This window comes from Bufo gargarizans, chromosome 2 (assembly GCF_014858855.1).
Source record: "Bufo gargarizans isolate SCDJY-AF-19 chromosome 2, ASM1485885v1, whole genome shotgun sequence".
Classification (NCBI taxonomy): domain Eukaryota; kingdom Metazoa; phylum Chordata; class Amphibia; order Anura; family Bufonidae; genus Bufo; species Bufo gargarizans.
In genome coordinates this window covers 221,292,358-221,311,844 of record NC_058081.1, presented here as the reverse complement: position 1 = coordinate 221,311,844, position 19,487 = coordinate 221,292,358, and the positions used below count along the sequence as shown (strand labels likewise).

General features: G+C 44.5%; 1 protein-coding gene across 1 annotated transcript in view; it reads right to left on the bottom strand.

Annotated features, from left to right (window-relative positions):
• LOC122925383 (store-operated calcium entry regulator STIMATE-like) overlaps nt 1-19,043 on the bottom strand; it is a 117,890-nt gene extending 98,847 nt beyond the window's left edge. The window contains exon 1 of the mRNA XM_044276738.1: nt 18,744-19,043. Coding sequence (XP_044132673.1) covers nt 18,744-18,894 — 151 coding nt within the window. The 5' untranslated portion in view covers nt 18,895-19,043. The remainder of the gene's footprint in view (nt 1-18,743) is intronic.
• Nucleotides 19,044-19,487: the final 444 nt, after the last annotated feature.

Sequence of the window (19,487 nt, the reverse complement as noted above, 5' to 3'; positions counted from 1 at the left end):
GAACGATGACTGTGATGTCACTCAGCCTAAGAACAGCAGAGAGAAGGGCGTGGCTGATTGCTCCCTCTGCCCATTATAACTCAGACAAGCTGGGCATGCATGTGGGGATAGCTAGCGGCTGATTGATTGTTCAACCGACAGCTATCTAATCTGTATAGTCAGCCTAAGGCTTCGTTCACACTATAGTGACACACGGATGCATGTCAGTGTTCTCCATGGATCCATTGATTTTTAAAGGGGTTGTGCAAAAATGTCACCACAGTTGGCCAGAATTGTGAAGGGAAGCTTACATACCTGCAGCGCTGGCTCCCCACTCCTTCTCCTCTCGGCCTGTGATGCTCCGCTGGGCTCCCTCGCTGAAAACATCTGGTCTGTTCACATACCAGTGTTTTTTTTTTAAGACTGTGGGTCACCGGAAAACCAATAGAGACATGCACTATTTGGATCTGTGATGGCATCCGTATTTTGTTGGTGGTTCTCACGAACCATTGGTAGGAGATGCTCTGGATATGAATTTAAAGCCTAGCAGTGTAGGTGGAATAAGGATGACACTTGAAGGGAAAAAAAATGGACAGACCAAACACGGACCCGTCACGGATAAAATACTGACCACTGTGTAATGAATATGTTTACAGACACAGAAATGTGAGGCCTTACGCTATGCTCGGGGGACATCCTTGGCATATACAGTGAACGCATTTATTGAACCCTATAGTCCTAGAGCACACAAAAAGAGGTTCCGGTCAGACACCAGTAAAATCTTCTTTCCCCTATTTATAAAGGAAAGCGTAATTTACTGTGCTTTCCTTTACAGTGGGCCCCACTAGAAAAAAGTACTGCATACTGTGTGGTATTTTATCTATGGGGTCCCCTGTATGATGCATGCCACTGTATAGCGCAGGGTCTTATGTATGACGTATACCAAGGTATATAACACTGTATAGCATGGGGTCCTATGTATGGCGTACAGTACAGACCAAAAGTTTGGACACACCTTCTCATTCAAAGAGTTTTCTTTATTTTCATGACTATGAAAATTGTAGATTCACACTGAAGGCATCAAAACTATGAATTAACACATGTGGCATTATATACTTATCATAAAAGTATGAAACAACTGAAAATATGTCATATTCTAGGTTCTTCAAAGTAGCCACCTTTTGCTTTGATTACTGCTTTGCACACTCTTGGCATTCTCTTGATGAGCTTTTAAGAGGTAGTCACCTGAAATGGTTTTCACTTCACAGGTGTGCCCTGTCAGGTTTAATAAATGGGATTTCTAGCCTTATAAATGGGGTTGGGACCATCAGTTGCGTTGTGTCAGGTGGATACACAGCTGATAGTCCTACTGAATAGAATTTGTATTATGGCAAGAAAAAAGCAGCTAACTAAAGAAAAACAAGTGGCCATCATTACTTTAAGAAATGAAGGTCAGTCAGTCCGAAAAATTGGGAAAACTTTGAAAGTGTCCCCAAGTGCAGTAACAAAAACCATCAAGCGCTACAAAGAAACTGGCTCACATGCGGACCGCCTCAGGAAAGGAAGACCAAGAGTCACCTCTGCTGCGGAGGATAAGTTCATCCGAGTCACCAGCCTCAGAAATCGCAGGTTAACTGCAGCTCAGATTAGAGACCAGGTCAATGCCACACAGAGTTCTAGCAGCAGACACATCTCTAGAACAACTGTTAAGAGAAGACTGTGTGAATCAGGCCTTCATGGTAGAATATCTGCTAGGAAACCACTGCTAAGGACAGGCAACAAGCAGAAGAGACTTGTTTGGGCTAAAGAACACAAGGAATAGACATTAGACCAGTGGAAATCTGTGCTTTGGTCTGATGAGTCCAAATTTGCGATCTTTGGTTCCAACCACCATGTCTTTGTGCGACGCAGAAAAGGTGACCGGATGGATTCTACACGCCTGGTTCCCACCGTGAAGCATGGATGGGGGAGGTGTGATGGTGTGGGGGAGCTTTGCTGGTGACACTGTTGGGGATTTATTCAAAATTGAAGGCATACTGAACCAGCATGGCTACCACAGCATCTTGCAGCGGCATGCTATTCCATCCGGTTTGCGTTTAGTTGGACCATTTATTTTTCAACAGGACAATGACCCCAAACACACCTCCAGGCTGTGTAAGGGCTATTTGACCATGAAGGAGAGTGATGGGGTGCTGCGCCAGATGACCTGGCCTCCACAGTCACCGGACCTGAACCCAATCGAGATGGTTTGGGGTGAGCTGGACAGCAGAGTGAAGGCAAAAGGGCCAACAAGTGCTAAGCATCTCTGGGAACGCCTTCAAGACTGTTGGAAGACCATTTCAGGTGACTACCTCTTGAAGCTCATCAAGAGAATGCCAAGAGTGTGCAAAGCAGTAATCAAAGCAAAAGGTGGCTACTTTGAAGAACCTAGAATATGACATATTTTCAGTTGTTTCACACTTTTTTGTTATGTATATAATTCCACATAATTATGTTAATTCATAGTTTTGATGCCTTCAGTGTGAATCTACAATTTTCATAGTCATGAAAATAAAGAAAACTCTTTGAATGAGAAGGTGTGTCCAAACTTTTGGTCTGTACTGTATATAACACTGTATAGCACGGGGACCTATGTATGATGTATGCCACTGTATAGCATGGGGTCCTATGTATGACGTATGTCTCTGTATATAACACTGTATAGAACGGGGTCCTTGTAACTGGACAGCTAAGACCTATCCTAGGTTGCTAACATAGCTTATATGTTTATACACCTAGACCTGGCAATAATCTTAATACAGTTCCTATGTTTGTGTGTTAAAAGACAAAAGCAGAGTTAATTACAGTGACTTCATGTTTGGATGTCATATAACTGATTCACAGAAGCAGAAAAGATAATATGCCTTTAGGCTCATTATATTGATGTGAGGTAAGCTCAATGACACAGCAGAAACAACAAAAAGCATAGAGTTAAACTGTTGTTGCTGGGCAGGAGTCTAGACCAATCACAGCCAGCCTCACACACAGCCTGTGTGGGGAAATTCCCCTAGCAGGAGCTGCTAGAAATTATTATTCACCAGAGAGAGAAGCTGAACAGACATTCACTCCACTAAGAGCTCTGTCTTATGGAAGCAGAGAGGCCAAAATAGATATTTAAACAGTTATATAATGTTTCTACTGTTAATATAGTGATTAGAACTGTATACTGAACCAGTAATATGTGTGTTTACTTACAGATTCAATTGCAAATACCATACAATTGGAAACTACAAAGTTCACAATACAAATTCAAAATCCATATTGCAATCCAAATTGCATACAACCATACCAGATCATACGTAACCAATTTGCAAATAGTTACTGCTAACTGCATATTGCAACTAAATTCAGCGAGTGAACTATTAGTTAGACCTCAGGTATACCTCTCGGAGAGATCATAAAGTGCTTAAATAACTTAAAGGGAACCTGTCAACGGGATTTTGTGTCTAGAGCTGAAGACATGGGTTGCTGAATGGCCGCAATACCCAGTCCCCATAGCTCTCTGTGCTTTTGTGTTAAAAAAAAAACAACGATTTGATACATATGCAAATTAGGCCTCATGCACACGACCGTTGTGTGCATCCGTGGCCGTTGTGCCGTTTTCCGTTTCTTTTCGCTTACCCCTTGACTTTCAATGGGTCCGTGGAAAAATCGGAAAATACAGAGTTTTGCAGCCGCATCCATGATCCGTGTATCCTGTCCGTCAAAAAAATAGGACCTGTCCTATTCTTTTGACGGACAACGGTTCACGGACCCATTCAAGTCAATGGGTCTGTGAAAAAACACGGATGCACACAAGATTGGCATCTGTGTCCGTGATCCGTGGCTGTAGGTTACTTTCATACAGACGGATCCGAAGATCCGTCTGCATAAAAGCTTTTTCAGAGCTGAGTTTTCACTTAGAATATACTCTCGGATCTGAGTTTTCACTAACAGAGGCGTTCCCATAGTGATGGGGATGCTTCTAGTTAGAATATACTACGAACTGTGTACATGACTGCCCCCTGCTGCCTGGCAGCACCCGATCTCTTACAGGGGGCTGTGATCCGTACAATTAACACCTCAGGTGCCGCACCTGAGGGGTTAATTGTGCGTATCATAGCCCCCTGTAAGAGATCGGGTGCTGCCAGGCAGCAGGGGGCAGTCATGTACACAGTTTGTAGTATACTCTAACTAGAAGCGTCCCCATCACCATGGGAACGCCTCTGTGTTAGAATATACTGCAGACATCCCAACCTGCAAAAACTCATTTCAGGGAGGTTTTCTTTTTTTTTTTTTTTTTTCACGAACTTTTTATTACATTTTACAAACATATGAAGTATCTGCACACTTTGCTCTATGGTGTGGAGGACCGGGCTCATTACCCTGCCCCAAATTATCATATTTATATATATATGATTAAAGCATCCAGGGGGTGTGAATTTAACACTGGGGTAAATAATATAATTAAAATGGAGGGTTAAATGTGTAAATGTATTTAAAAAAAAAATACATCTCTCTCAATAGTTCTATAGCTACTGAATGAGACAGAAGGGATGCCTTTAACATATATATCTCCTTGAGAAGCCAATTTGACCCTAAAGGGTTAATTCAACCTGTAATCTAAACTCTGTCCTTTCACTTCTCTTATCTCTCTGCTCTGCTATCAGAGTGAGATAAACCTTTCTGCAGGTGTCAGGGGCTAGGAGACTCCCTGAACTTCCGGGAGACTTGAGATCCCTGTATACTGTCTGATATGAATTTTCACGATGTAACTCAAATCCGATGGTATATTCTAACATAGAGGCGTTCCCATGGTGATGGGGACGCTTCAAGATAAAATATACCATCGGATTAGAGAAAACTCCGATCCGATGGTATAAAAGGGACTCCTGACTTTACATTGAAAGTCAATGGGGACGGATCCGTTTGCAATTGCACCATATTGTGACAACGTCAAACTGATCCGTCCCCATTGACTTGCATTGTAATTCAGGACGGATCCGTTTGGCTCCGCAAAAAATTTGTATCCTCCAAAAATCAAGGAAGACCCACGGACGAAAAAACTGTCACGGATCACAGACCAACGGAACCCGTTTTGCGGACCGTGAAAAAATACTGTCGTGTGCATGAAGCCTTAACCTGAGATGAGTCCTGTCCCTGACTCTTCTCAGGGACAGGACTCATCTCAGGTTATTTGCATATGTATGAAATCGTTTTTTTTTAACACAATAAAAGCACACAGAGCTATGGGGACCGGGTATTGCGGATGTGCTAGCGGCCATCTAGCAACCCATGTCCTCAGCTCTATACACAAAATCCCGGTGACAGGTTCCATTTAACCGCCTCCGGACGGCCTAATGCAGGATCGCGGTCTGGAGGCGGCTGTCCCAGGCAGAGTGACACATGTACGCTTCATCTCGCGAGACGCGAGACTTCCTGTGAACGCGCGTTCACAGGATCGGAAGGTAAGAGAGTGGATCTACAGCCTGCCAGCGGCGATCGTTTTTGCTTTTTTTTTTAACCCCTAACAGGTATATTAGACGCTGTTTTGATAACAGCGTCTAATATACCTGCTACCTGGTCCTCTGGTGGTCCCTTTTGCTTGGATCGACCACCAGAGGACACAGGCAGCTCAGTAAAGTAGCACCAAGCACTACACTACACTATACCCCACCCCCTGTCACTTATTAACCCCTTATTAACCCCTGATCCCCTCCATATTGACTCCCTGATCACCCCCTGTCATTGATCACCCCCCTGTTAGGCTCCATTCAGATGTCCGTATGTGTTTTACGGATCCACGCATCCATGGATTGGATCCGCAAAACACATACGGACATCTGAATGGAGCCTTACAGGGGGGTGATCACCCCATATAGACTCCCTGATCACCCCCCTGTAAGGCTCCATTTAGAAAAAAATAAAAAATTTCTTACAAAGTCTCATATTCCACTAACTTGTTTCAAAAAATAAAATCTCACATACCCCTCACGGAATCCAAATGCGTAAATTTTTTTAGACATTTATATTCCAGACTTCTTCTCACACTTTAGGGCCCCTAAAATGCCAGGGCACCCCACATGTGACCCCATTTCGGAAAGAAGACACCCCCAAGGTATTCGCTGAGGGGTTTATTGAGTCCATGAAAGATTTAACTTTTTGTCCCAAGTTAGCGGAAAAGGAGACTTTGCGAGAAAAAAAAAATAATAATAATCAATTTCCGCTAACTTGTGCCCCCAAAAAAATCTTCTCTGAACTCGCCATGCCCCTCATTGAATACCTTGGGATGTCTTCTTTCCAAAATGGGGTCACATGTGGGGTATTTATACTGCCCTGGCACTTTAGAGGGGCCCTAAAGCGTGAGAAGAAGTCTGGAATCCAAATGTCTAAAAATGCCCTCCTAAAAGGAATTTGGGCCCCTGCGCATGTAGGCTGAAAAAAAGTGTCATACATGTGGTATCGCCATACTCAGGAGAAGTTGGGCACTGTGTTTTGGGGTGTCTTTTTACATATACCCATGCTGGGTGAGATAAATATCTTGGTCAAATGCCAACTTTGTATAAAAAAAAAAATGGGAAAAGTTGTCTTTTGCCGAGATAGTTCTCTCAACCAGCATGGGTATATGTAAAATGACACCCCAAAACACATTGCCCAACTTCTTCTGAGTACGGCGATACCACATGTGTGACACTTTTTTGCAGCCTAGGTGGGCAAAGGGGCCCACATTCCAGAGAGCACCTTTTTTTTACACATTTTGATTTCAAACTACTTCCCACACATTAGGGCCCCTAGAATGCCAGGGCAGTATAACTACCCCACAAGTGACCCCATTTTGGAAAGACACCCAAGGTATTTCGTGATGGGCATAATGAGTTCATGGAAGTTTTTATTTCTTGTCACAAGTTAGTGGAATATGAGACTTTGTAAGAAAAAAAAAAATCATCATTTTCCGCTAACTTGTGACAAAAAGTTCTATGAACTCACTATGCGCATCAGCGAATACCTTAGGGTGTCTACTTTCCGAAATGGGGTCATTTGTGGGGTTTTTCTACTGTCTGGGCATTGTAGTACCTCAGGAAACATGACAGGTGCTCAGAAATTCAGAGCTGCTTCAAAAAGCGGAAATTAACATTTTTGTACCATAGTTTGTAAACGCTATAACTTTTACCCAAACCATTTTTATTTTTTTTACCAAAACTTTTATTTTTTATCAAAGACATGTAGACCAATAAATTTAGCGAAAAATGTATATATAGATGTCGTTTTTTAAAAAAAAAATTACAACGGAAAGTGAAAAATTTCTTTTTTTGCTAAAATTTTGATTAATAACATAAAAAAATGTCAGCAGCAATGAAATACCACCAAATGAAAACTCTATTAGTGAGAAGAAAAGGAGGTATTGGGTGGTAAGTTGCATGACCGAGCAATAAACTGTGAAAGTAGTGTAGTGCAGAATTTTAAAAAGTGGTCTGGTCATTAAGGCCTCTTTCACACTTGCGTTGTCCGGATCCGGCGTGTACTCCACTTGCCGGAATTACACGCCGGATCCGGAAAAACGCAAGTGTACTGAAAGCATTTTGAAGACGGATCCGTCTTCAAAATGCTTTCAGTGTTACTATGGCACCCAGGACGCTATTAAAGTCCTGGTTGCCATAGTAGTAGTGGGGAGCGGGCGAGCAGTATACTTACAGTCCGTGCGGCTCCCGGGGCGCTCCAGAGTGACGTCAGAGCGCCCCATGCGCATGGATCATGTGATCCATGCGATCACGTCATCCATGCGCTTGGGGCGCCCTGACGTCACTCTGGAGCGCCCCGGGAGCCGCACGGATGGTAAGTATGCTGCTCCCCGCTCCCCACTACACTTTACCATGACTGCCAGGACTTTAGCGTCCCGGCAGCCATGGTAACCATTGAGAAAAAGCTAAACGTCGCATCCGGCAATGCGCCGAAACGACGTTTAGCTTAAGGCCGGATCCGGATCAATGCCTTTCAATGGGCATTCATTCCGGATCCGGCCTTGCGGCAAGTGTTCCGGATTTTTGGCCGGAGCAAAAAGCGCAGCATGCTGCGCTATTTGCTGCGGCCAAAAAACGTTCCGTTCCGGAACGGAAGACATCCTGATGCATCCTGAAGGACGGACTGTCCATTCAGAATGCATTAGGATAATCCTGATCAGTATTCTTCCGGCATAGAGCCCCGACGACGGAACTCTATGCCGGAAGACAATAACGCAGATGTGAAAGAGCCCTAAGGGTGTTTAAGCTAGGGGAGCTGAGGTGGTTAAAGTGTTTCAGTGATGGGAAAAATCGTTATGTAGATAACAGACATTAGCGATGTGCTAATGTCAGCAGTACATAACAATATGCTTAACTCCCTGACTGCCGCCGTTCTCTTAAAAAACAAACTTTTATAATATGCTAATGAAGCCTCTAGGTGCTATGAGGGCATTGCTGCAGCACCTAGAGGCTTGGTCGATTTCGTCACAGGCCTCCCCGGCAGGCTTGCCTGGCAGCAGCCGAGTGTCCTTCACTCACTGCGCCTGCATCGAATAGTAAACGGGACGACGCAGGCGCGGGATTAGGAGGACGATGCTGAGAAGGACGTCAACCACGTGGGCGTGCCAAAAAGCGAGTAGACCGAGCCTCTAGGTGCTGCAGCAATGCCCTCATAGCACCTAGAGGCTTCATTAACATATTATAAAAAAACACATCGCTAGTGTCAGTCATCTACATAACAATTTTTCCCATGACAGAAACCCTATAAAGTGAGAGTAAAGATACTTGAGAGAAATATATCCACCATTTTATGTTTAAATGACAAGTTTGAACCACCATCTTATGCATACCGCCATTTTGTGATATCTTTCCAATACGTGTTATGTACATGGACTATCTGCTGCGGAGGCGGCAGTGTTTATATGAAGAAAAGTTGAAGCTAATAAAGAAGTTATTTCAAGCATTTGGTGTGCTCTTTAAACCTACTGTTTCCATAGAACGGCGCTAGAGTAATAGACAGTCTGGTTAGACAAAGTCAGAGATATCAAAATTCTTCTAATGCCACAGCGCAAAAGGCACTTCATAGTACTGCGCCTGCCACAGTCCTATGTATGATGTATGTCTCTGTATACAACACTTATGGGGACTCGCTCTGGTAGACAGGATTAGTGGATGCAGTATAGAGGCAACAACAAGTTCTTTGGATCAAACAGTTCAGTGTTTTATTCACACTTTAGGCAAGTGACATAACAAGCAGTCACATGGTAAACCTGCTCCGGCTTTCGTCGCCCTGGATGGTGTACCTTGTAGTTTACATCTCCAATTTTCTCGAGTACCTCGTAGGGCCCCTGCCACCTAGCCAGGAACTTACTATCCATGGTCGGCACCAGAACCAAAACCCGATCACCCGGGTTAAAGATCCGGACCCGAGCCTGCTGATTTTATAGACCCAACTGTGGGCTCTCTGAACTGCCTCCATATGCTCCCTAACAAGAGGCAACACTGTCTCTATCCGATCTTGCATCTGGGTAACATACTCAATGACACTTTTATATGGAGTAGGTTGTTGTTCCCACGCCTCTTTGGCCATGTCCAAGAGACCACGAGGGTGTCTGCCATATAGCAGTTCAAAGGTCAAGAACTCAGTAGAGGCCTGGGGTACCTCTCACACTGCGAACATGGAGGTCCCAGTTCTTCCCATCTTTAGACACTACCCTTTTCAACATATTTTTTAATGTTTGGTTAAACCGTTCTACCAAACCGTCCGTTTGCGGATGATAAACGGATGTCCGTAGTTGTTTTTTTATGCAGCAACTTACAGAGTTCCCTCATCACCTTGTACACAAAAGGGGTCCCTTGGTCGGTCAGAACCTCTTTAGGTAGTCCTAATCGGGAAAACATCTCCATTAACTCCTTAGCTATGAGTTTGGCCAAGGTATGTCGCAGTGACACCCAGGGGTGGGATTCAAATTTTTAACAACAGGTTCCCTACTCAGCGGTGGATACGCAGCGCGTCACGAGTCATGACACATATTTACATACACCATATATATGCAACACAGTCACGACATATTTACAGGCCCCCTCTTTATTATTAATATAATGGCCCCCTCTTTATTATTAATATAATGGCCCCCTCTTTGTTATTACTGTAACGGCCCCCTCTTTGTTATTACTGTAACGGCCCCCTCTTTGTTATTAATATAACGGCCCCCTCTTTGTTATTACTGTAACGGCCCCCTCTTTGTTATTACTGTAACGGCCCCCTCTTTGTTATTACTGTAACGGCCCCCTCTTTGTTATTACTGTAACGGCCCCCTCTTTGTTATTACTGTAACGGCCCCCTCTTTGTTATTACTGTAACGGCCCCCTCTTTGTTATTAATGTAACGGCCCCCTCTTTATTATTATTATAATGGCCCACTCTTTATTTTTAATGTAATGGCCCACTCTTTATTATTAATATAATGGCCCCCTCTTTATTATTAATATAATGGCCCCCACTTTATTATTAATATAATGGCCCCCTCTTTATTATTAATATAATGGCCCCCTCTTTATTATTAATATAATGGCCCCCACTTTAATAACAAAGAGGGGTCATTATATTAATAATAAAGAGGGGGCCATTATATTAATAACAAAGAGGGGGTCATTATATTAATAATAAAGAGGGGGCCATTATATTAATAATAAAGAGGGGGTCATTATATTAATAATAAAGAGGGGGCCATTATATTAATAACAAAGAGGGGGTCATTATATTAATAATAAAGAGGGGCCATTACATTAATAATAAAGAGGGGGCCATTATATTAATAATAAAGAGGGGGCCATTACATTAATAATAAAGAGGGGGCCATTATATTAATAATAAAGAGGGGGTCATTATATTAATAATAAAGAGGGGGTCATTATATTAATAATAAAGAGGGGGCCATTATATTAATAATAAAGAGGGGGCCATTATATTAATAATAAAGAGGGGGTCATTATATTAATAATAAAGAGGGGGTCATTATATTAATAATAAAGAGGGGGCCATTATATTAATAATAAAGAGGGGGCCATTACATTAATAATAAAGAGGGGGCCATTACATTAATAATAAAGAGGGGGTCATTATATTAATAATAAAGAGGGAGCCATTACATTAATAACAAAGAGGGAGCCATTACATTAATAATAAAGAGGGGGCCATTATATTAATAACAAAGAGGGGGCCATTACATTAATAACAAAGAGGGGGCCATTACATTAATAACAAAGAGGGGGCCATTACATAGTGGAGTACCGCTTAAAAAAGCTGCTCTTACTCTGTGGGCAAAATAGATGTGTTTCCCTGTGTGTGGCCACCTTAAATATTGTCATCAACCCCATCCATAACTCTTGTTTGGCTAAAAGAATCTAAACATTGGGTCAGGATGAGGGGAAGGTGGAGTAGGCACCTGCTTAGGAGAAATAATTAATACTTACCTCTCTCCAGCTTGTGGCATCCTGGTACAGGCGGTCACCAATGCCTCGCTCAGTGCCTTCCCGCGCCGCGTCATCTCGCGAGATCCGCCGCAGGAGGTCACAGTGAGGTACGTGACTAAGTCCTGCGTCGCACCTCAACTGAAGCCGCTCCCCCGGCCCCTCCTCACTTCGCCTGCCCAGCTGCCCTGCACAGTGCGCGTCACACAGGGCCTCTCCTCTCGGCTTCCGCTCCGCCCCCACCCCTATAGCTACGCCACTGGTGCAGGCGCAGCTGCAGGACCGGGTCGGGATCCCTGCTTCTCACCGGTCCTGCGAACCGCCTGTAATTTTAACAAACGGTTCGGCAGAACCGGAGAGAACCGGCTGGATCCCATGCCTGGTGACACCGCTTCTGGGTACCTAGTGGCGTAGTTTAGAATGACTAAGATGTGCTGATACCCTCTGGCGGACTTCCATACTGGGCCTATGAGGTCCATAGCTATTCGGTCAAACGGTACTTCGATAATCGGGAGAGGTACTAGGGGACTATGGAAATGTGGCTGGGGGCTAGTTATCTGGCAGGTCAGGCAAGACTTGCAAAACTCTTCCACTTTTTTTTTATATGCACGGGGTCCTATGTATGATGTATGTCACTGTATAGCATGGGGTCCTATGTATGATGTATGTCACTGTATAGCATGGGGTCCTATGTATGACATATACCATTGTATATAACACTGCATAGCATGGGGTCCTATGTATGACATACACCACTGTATAGCACGGGGTCCTTGTAGCTGGACAGCTAAGACCTATCCTAGGTTACTAACATAGCTTATGTGTTTATACACCTAGACCTGCCAATAACCTTAATACAGTTCTTATGTTTTCTTGTTAAAGAAAAAAGCAGAGTTATTTACAGTGACTTCATGTTTGGATGTCATATAACTGTTATATATTGTGTTCACAGCAGCAGAAAAGATAATATGCCTTTTAAGATTCATTATATGGATGTGAGGTAAGCTCAATGACACAGCAGAAACAAAAAGCATAGAGTAAGGCTACTTTCACACTTGCGCTTGATCGGATCCGTTCTGAACGGATCCGATCATATTAATGCAGACGGAGGCTCCGTTCAGTACGGATCCGTCTGCATTAATAACTTTAAAAAATTTCGCAAGTGCGCAAGTGTGCAAGTAGCCTGCGCGGATCCGTTCAGACTTTCAATGTAAAGTCAATGGGGGACGGATCCGCTTGAAGATTGAGCCATATGGTGACATCTTCAAGCGGATCCGTTCCCATTGACTTACATTGTAAGTCTGAACGGATCCGCACGCCTCCGCACGGCCAGGCGGACACCCGAACGCTGCAAGCAGCGTTCAGCTGTCCGCCTGTCCGTGCGGAGGCGAGCGGAGCGGAGGCTGAACGCCGCCAGACTGATGCAGTCTGAGCGGATCCGCATCCATTCAGACTGCATCAGGGCTGGACGGAGGCGTTCGGGTCCGCTCGTGAGCTCCTTCAAACGGAGCTCACGAGCGGACCGACGAACACTAGTGTGAAAGGAGCCTTAAACTGTTATTGCTGGGCAGAAGTCTAGACCAATTACTGCCAGCCTCACACACAGCAGGAGTCGTGGCCAATCACAGCCAGACTCGCACACAGCCTGTGTGGAAAATTCCCCTAACAGGAGCTGCTAGAAATTATTATTCACCACAGAGAGAAGCTGAACAGACATTCACTCCACTAAGAGCTGTGTTTTATGAAAGCAGAGAGGCCAAAATAGATATTTAAAACAGTTATATAATGTTTATACTGTTAATATAGTGATTAGAACTGTATACTGAACAAGTATGTGCATTTACTTACAGATTCAATTGCAAACTACAGATTTAATTGCAAATACCATACAATTGCAGACTACAAAATTCACAATCCAAATTCAAATTCCATACCAGATCATAGTCAACCAATGTGCAAATAGTTACTAGTTACTGCATTTTGTAAATTGCGACCAAATTCAGCAAGTGAACTATTAGTTAGACCTCAGATATACCTCTCAGAGAAGAGAGATCATAAAGTGATTAAATAACTTAAAGTGAGAGTACAGATACTCAAGAGAGAAATATATCCACCATGTTAGGTTGAATGACAAGACTAAACAGTTAAACCACCATCTTATGCATACCGCCATTTTGTGATATCTTTTCAACACATGTTTTGCACATGGACTCTCTGCTGTGGAGGCGGCAGTGTTATATAAAGAAAAGTTGAAGTTAATAAAGAAGTTATTTCAAGCATTTGGTGTGCTCTTTAACCCCTTATGGACCCATGATGTACCGGTATGGCATTGTTACCGAGTCCTTAAGGACCCATGACGTACCGATACGTCATGTATAGTTCCGATCACGCCCGGCGGGACGTGATCGGAACCCGGTGCCTGCTCAAATCACTGAGCAGGCACCTTGGCTGCCTTCCGGTGACGAGCCTGTGAGATCCAGCCCCCTGGATCTCACAGGCCGGAAGCTGTATGAGTAAAACATACAGTATTACTCATATAGCTAATGCATTCCAAAACGGAAGTATTGGAATGCATTGTAAAGGATTAGACCCCCAAAAGTTCAAGTCCCAAAGTGGGACAAAAAAAAGTAAAAAATAAAAATGTTAAAAAAATTAAACGTTTCAAGTAAAAATAAACATGTCATTTTCCCCAAATAAAGTTAAAAAAAATTGGTAAAAAATAGGGGGAAAAAAAAGTATACATATTAGTCATCGCCGCGTCCGTATCGACCGGCTCTATAAACATATCACATGACCTAACCCCTCAGATGAACACCGTAAACAAATAAAAATAAAAACTGTGCTAAATAAACAATTTTTTGTCACCTTACATCACAAAAGGTGTAATAGCAAGCGATCAAAAAGTCATATGCACCCCAAAACATAGATCCCAACACATAGACATGGCTTCTGAGCCCAGCTGCCTATTTAAGGACAGCCAGGTGCTGCCAAAACCCAGACCGGCATTTAAATCCCGGTCCGGTATTTGACCTCACCTGGCTGTAAATCAGCCCAGCAGCATATGCTGGGAGAAAAATACCTGTTTTTCCAGGGTACATCTCACTGTGTCACACACGATATAGCATGGGGTCCTATGTATGAAGTATACCACGGTATATAACAATGTATAGCAGGGATGGCCAACTTGTGGCTCTCCAGCTGTTGTAAAACTACAATTCCCACCATGCCCTGCTGTAAGCTGATAGCTGTAGGCTAGGCATGCTCAACCTGCGGCCCTCCGGCTGTTGCAAAACTACAACTCCCAGCATGCCTGAACAGCCTACAGCAGGGCATTGTGGGAGTTGTAGTTTTACAACAGCTGGAGGGCTGCAGGTTGAGCATGCCTGCTGTAAGTAGTCTTTGCATGCTGGGAGTTGTAGTTTTGCAACAGCTGGAGAGCCACAGGTTGGCCATTCCTGATGTATAGCATGGGGTCCTATGTATGACTTATATAACATGGGGTCATATGTACGGCGTATGTCTCTGTATATAACACTGTAGAGCACGGGCTCCTATGTATGACGTACAGTCAGGTCCATAAATATTGGGACGTCAACACAATTCTAACATTTTTGGCTCTATACACCACCACAATGGATTTGAAATGAAACAAACAAGATGAATGCTTTAACTGCAGACTGCCAGCTTTAATTTGAGGGTATTTGTATCCAAATCAGATGAACGGTGTAGGAATTACAACAGTTTGCATATATGCTTCCCACTTGTTAAGGAACCAAAAGTAATGGGACAGAATAATAATCATAAATCAAACTTTCACTTTTTAATACTTGGTTGAAAATCCTTTGCAGTCAATTACAGCCTGAAGTCTGGAAAGCATAGACATCACCAGACACTGGGTTTCATCCCTGGTGATGCTCTGCCAGGCCTCTACTGCAACTGTCTTCAGTTCCTGCTTGTTCTTGGGGCATTTTCCCTTCAGTTTTGTCTTCAGCAGGTGAAATGCATGCTCAATCGGATTCAGGTCAGGTGATTGACTTGGCCATTGCATAACATTCCACTTCTTTCCCTTAAAAAACTCTTTGGTTGCTTTTGCAGTATGCTTTGGGTCATTGTCCAGCTGCACTGTGAAGCGCCGTCCAATGAGTTATGAAGCATTTGGCTGAATATGAGCAGATAATATTGCCCGAAACACTTCAGAATTCATCCTGCTGCTTTTGTCAGCAGTCACATCATCAATAAATACAAGAGAACCAGTGCCATTGGCAGCCATACATGCCCACGCCATGACACTACCACCACCATGCTTCACTGATGAGGTGGTATGCTTAGGATCATGAGCAGTTCCTTTCCTTCTCCATACTCTTCTCTTCCCATCACTCTGGTACAAGTTGATCTTGGTCTCATCTGTCCATAAGATGTTGTTCCAGAACTGTGAAGGCTTTTTTAGATGTCGTTTGGTAAACTCTAATCTGGCCTCCCTGTTTCTGAGGCTCACCAATGGTTTCCATCTTGTGGTGAACCCTCTGTATTCACTCTGGTGAAGTCTTCTCTTGATTGTTGACTTTGACACACATACACCTACCTCCTGGAGAGTGTTCTTGATCTGGCCAACTGTTGTGAAGGGTGTTTCCTCACCAGGGAAAGAATTATTCGGTCATCCACCACAGTTGTTTTCCGTGGTCTTCCGGGTCTTTTGGTGTTGCTGAGCTCACCGGTGTGTTCCTTCTTTTTAAGAATGTTCCAAACAGTTGTTTTGGCCACGCCTAATTTTTTTGCTATCTCTCTGATGGGTTTGTTTTGTATTTTCAGCCTAACGATGGCTTGCTTCACTGATAGTGACAGCTCTTTGGATCTCATCTTGAGTTGACAGCAACAGATTCCAAATGCAAACAGCACACTTGAAATTAACTCTGGACCTTTTATCCGCTCATTGTAATTGGGATAATGAGGGAATAACACACACCTGGCCATGGAACAGCTGAGAAGCCAATTGTCCCATTACTTTTGGTCCCTTAACAAGTGGGAGGAACATATGCAAACTGTTGTAATTCCTGCACCGTTCACCTGATTTGGATGTAAATACCCATCAAATTAAAGCTGACGATCTGGAGTTAAGGGTCCATTCACACGTCCGCAATTTCATTTCGCAAATTGCGGACCCATTCATTCCTATGGATCCGCACTTCCGGGTCCGCAGTTCTGTTCCGCAAAAAAATAGAACATGTCCTATTCTTGTCCGCAATTGCGGACAAGAACAGGCATATTCTATTAGTGCTGGCAATGTGCGGTCCACAAAATGCGGAACGCACATTGCCGCTTTCCGTGTTTTGCGGATCTGCAAAACACGTTGCGGACGTGTGAATGGAACCTTAAGCACATATAGTTCGTTTCATTTCAAATCCATTGTGGTGGTGTATAGAGCCAAAAATGTTAGAATTGTGTTGATGTCCCAATATTTATGGACCTGACTGTATGTCACTGTATATAACACTGTATAGCACTGGTTCCTATGTATGACGTATATAACACTGTATAGCACGGGGTCCTATGTATGACACACTACTGTATAGCACAGGGTCCTATGCATGTCTCTGTATATAACACTGTATAGCACAGGGTCCTATGTATGACGTATACCACTGTATAGCATGGGGGTCCTATGTATGACATATGTCTCTGTGTATAACACTGTATAGCACGGGGTCCTATGTATGACTTATGTCACTGTATATAACACTGTATAGCATGGGATCCTATGTATGACATGTCACTGTATATAACACTGTATAGCATGGGATCCTATGTATGACATATGTCTCTGTATATAACACTGTATAGCACGGGGTCCTATGTATGACGTATACCACTGTACAGTATACATTGGCTTACATCAGGAATAAGTGTTCACTTCACGCCACACTTTTATCAGGATTTCACCAATGAGTATGTGGAACATAAAGTACAATTGCACTGTGAACACAGACTTAGGGTACTTTCACACTAGCGTTATTCTTTTCCGGTATTGAGTTCCGTCCTAGTGGCTCAATACTGAAAAAAAAACTGATCAGTTTTATCCTAATGCATTCTGAATGGAGAGCATTCCGTTCAGGATGCATCAGTTCAGTCCCTTTTACGGTATTTGGCCTGAGAAAATACCGCAGCATGCTGCAGTATTTTCTCCGGCAAAAATTCCGGAACACTTGCCGGATCCGGCATTCATTTCCATTGAAATGTATTAATGCCAGATCCGGTACCAAGTGTTCCAGAAAAACTGATCCGGTTTTCCGGTCTGCGTATTGCGCAGACCTTTAAATCTGTGAAAAAGATAAATACCGGATCCGTTTTTCCGGATGACATCGGAGACACGGATCCGGTATTGAAATGTATTTGTCAGATGGTTCTGCATCAAGAAACAAATGATATCCGTTTGCATACGGATTTCCGTATCCGGCAGGCAGTTCCGTCGCCAGATCTGCCTGCCGGATTCTTCTAATGCAAGTGTGAAAGTACCCTTATAGGGATAGTGCTGTCAATGGTGTAAGGCAGAGTTTTTTGGTTTCCATTTATAATTAAAACCACAGCGTTGGGTCAGCTCCATTACACTATGGGCACAGGCTGCAACTGGCGGACCCCACTGCTCTAGACTGGGATGTGGTCAGGTCCCCCCTAAAGGTGGCCGTCGTTCTGACGTAATTTGTAAGAGAGACTCCTAACACTGATGGGAATACAGCAAAAAAAAAAAAAAGACACAATTCGAAGTGAGCACTAGTTATTATGGGTAATTTGCCACAGAAAACTTCCAAATTCTACACAAGAATCCAGCTGCTGTACAACTGCCCTATAAAAAGAACCACAAGTCTCAGGACAGCAGCTGTGCCTTCTCCACATTTCCATGGCTCCTGTGGAGAGCAGGGACCCCGGGACAAGCAGGAGCCGGCAGCAGTCCGCGGACCCCAGGGACAAGCAGGAGCCGGCAGCAGTCCGCGGACCCCAGGGACAAGCAGGAGCCGGCAGCAGTCCGAGGACCGCAGGGACAAGCAGGAGCTGGCAGCAGTCCGCGCACCCCAGGGACAAGCAGGAGCCGGCAGCAGTCCGCGGACCCCAGGGACAAGCAGGAGCCGGCAGCAGTCCGCGGACCCCAGGGACAAGCAGGAGCCGGCAGTAGTCCGCGGAGCCCAGGGACAAGCAGGAGCCGGCAGCAGTCCGCGGACCCGGGACAAGCAGGAGTCGACAGCAGTCCGCTGCCCCCCCATACACATGATGACGTCATACTCACACATGAGAGTGCTGAATGCCACCACAGCCAGCACCCCTTGGATGAGGACCCCGAATCGATCCAGGAGCGCCCCGTTATCACAGCCCTGATAAGCGGCTCTCACCAGCTCGGTCATGTTCTCCGCGGCTTGGAGCCCTCTCTGAGCCCTCATGTCTGCAGGCGCCGTCCTGCCTCTGGACTAGGGGACTGGAGCTCGGTGTAGACAAAGGCAGGAGACCTGAGGGGAGGATGCCCCCACGTCCCGTCCTCAGCTGCTGCCCGCTCCCCTCCCACAGCTGTGTCCCAAGTGCAGCCTTCACTTCCCTGCACTGCTCCAGCTGTGCTAATGGCGCCCGGTACACTGTGTGGAGAAGTTTACTCCAGAGCGGTCTGTCACCGGGCCAGTAGTGCTTTCCATATACACGTGCGGTGCTGTGCGTTTCTTGCCAGTCTAGGATTGTGGCATAGTGAACTGGGGGCTAAATTTGAAGATCCCTGTTTATTAATGGAATAGACTCTGCATTGCTTCACAAACGCACCTAAAGTCAGCGCCAAAAATGCATGCAGAACTTCCCCATTGATTTCAATGGTAAATCCACATGTTATATAAAACCGCACCATGAAAAAAAAGAAGTGACCTGTCCAGGGGCGTAGCTAACGGCTCATGGTCCCTGGTGCAAGAGTTCAGCTTGGGCCGCCCTTCCCCCAGTGCTTTGTGTGTCTTCTTATGTGGCACAAGGTTCTTTGGGCCCCCTCAGGCTCCTG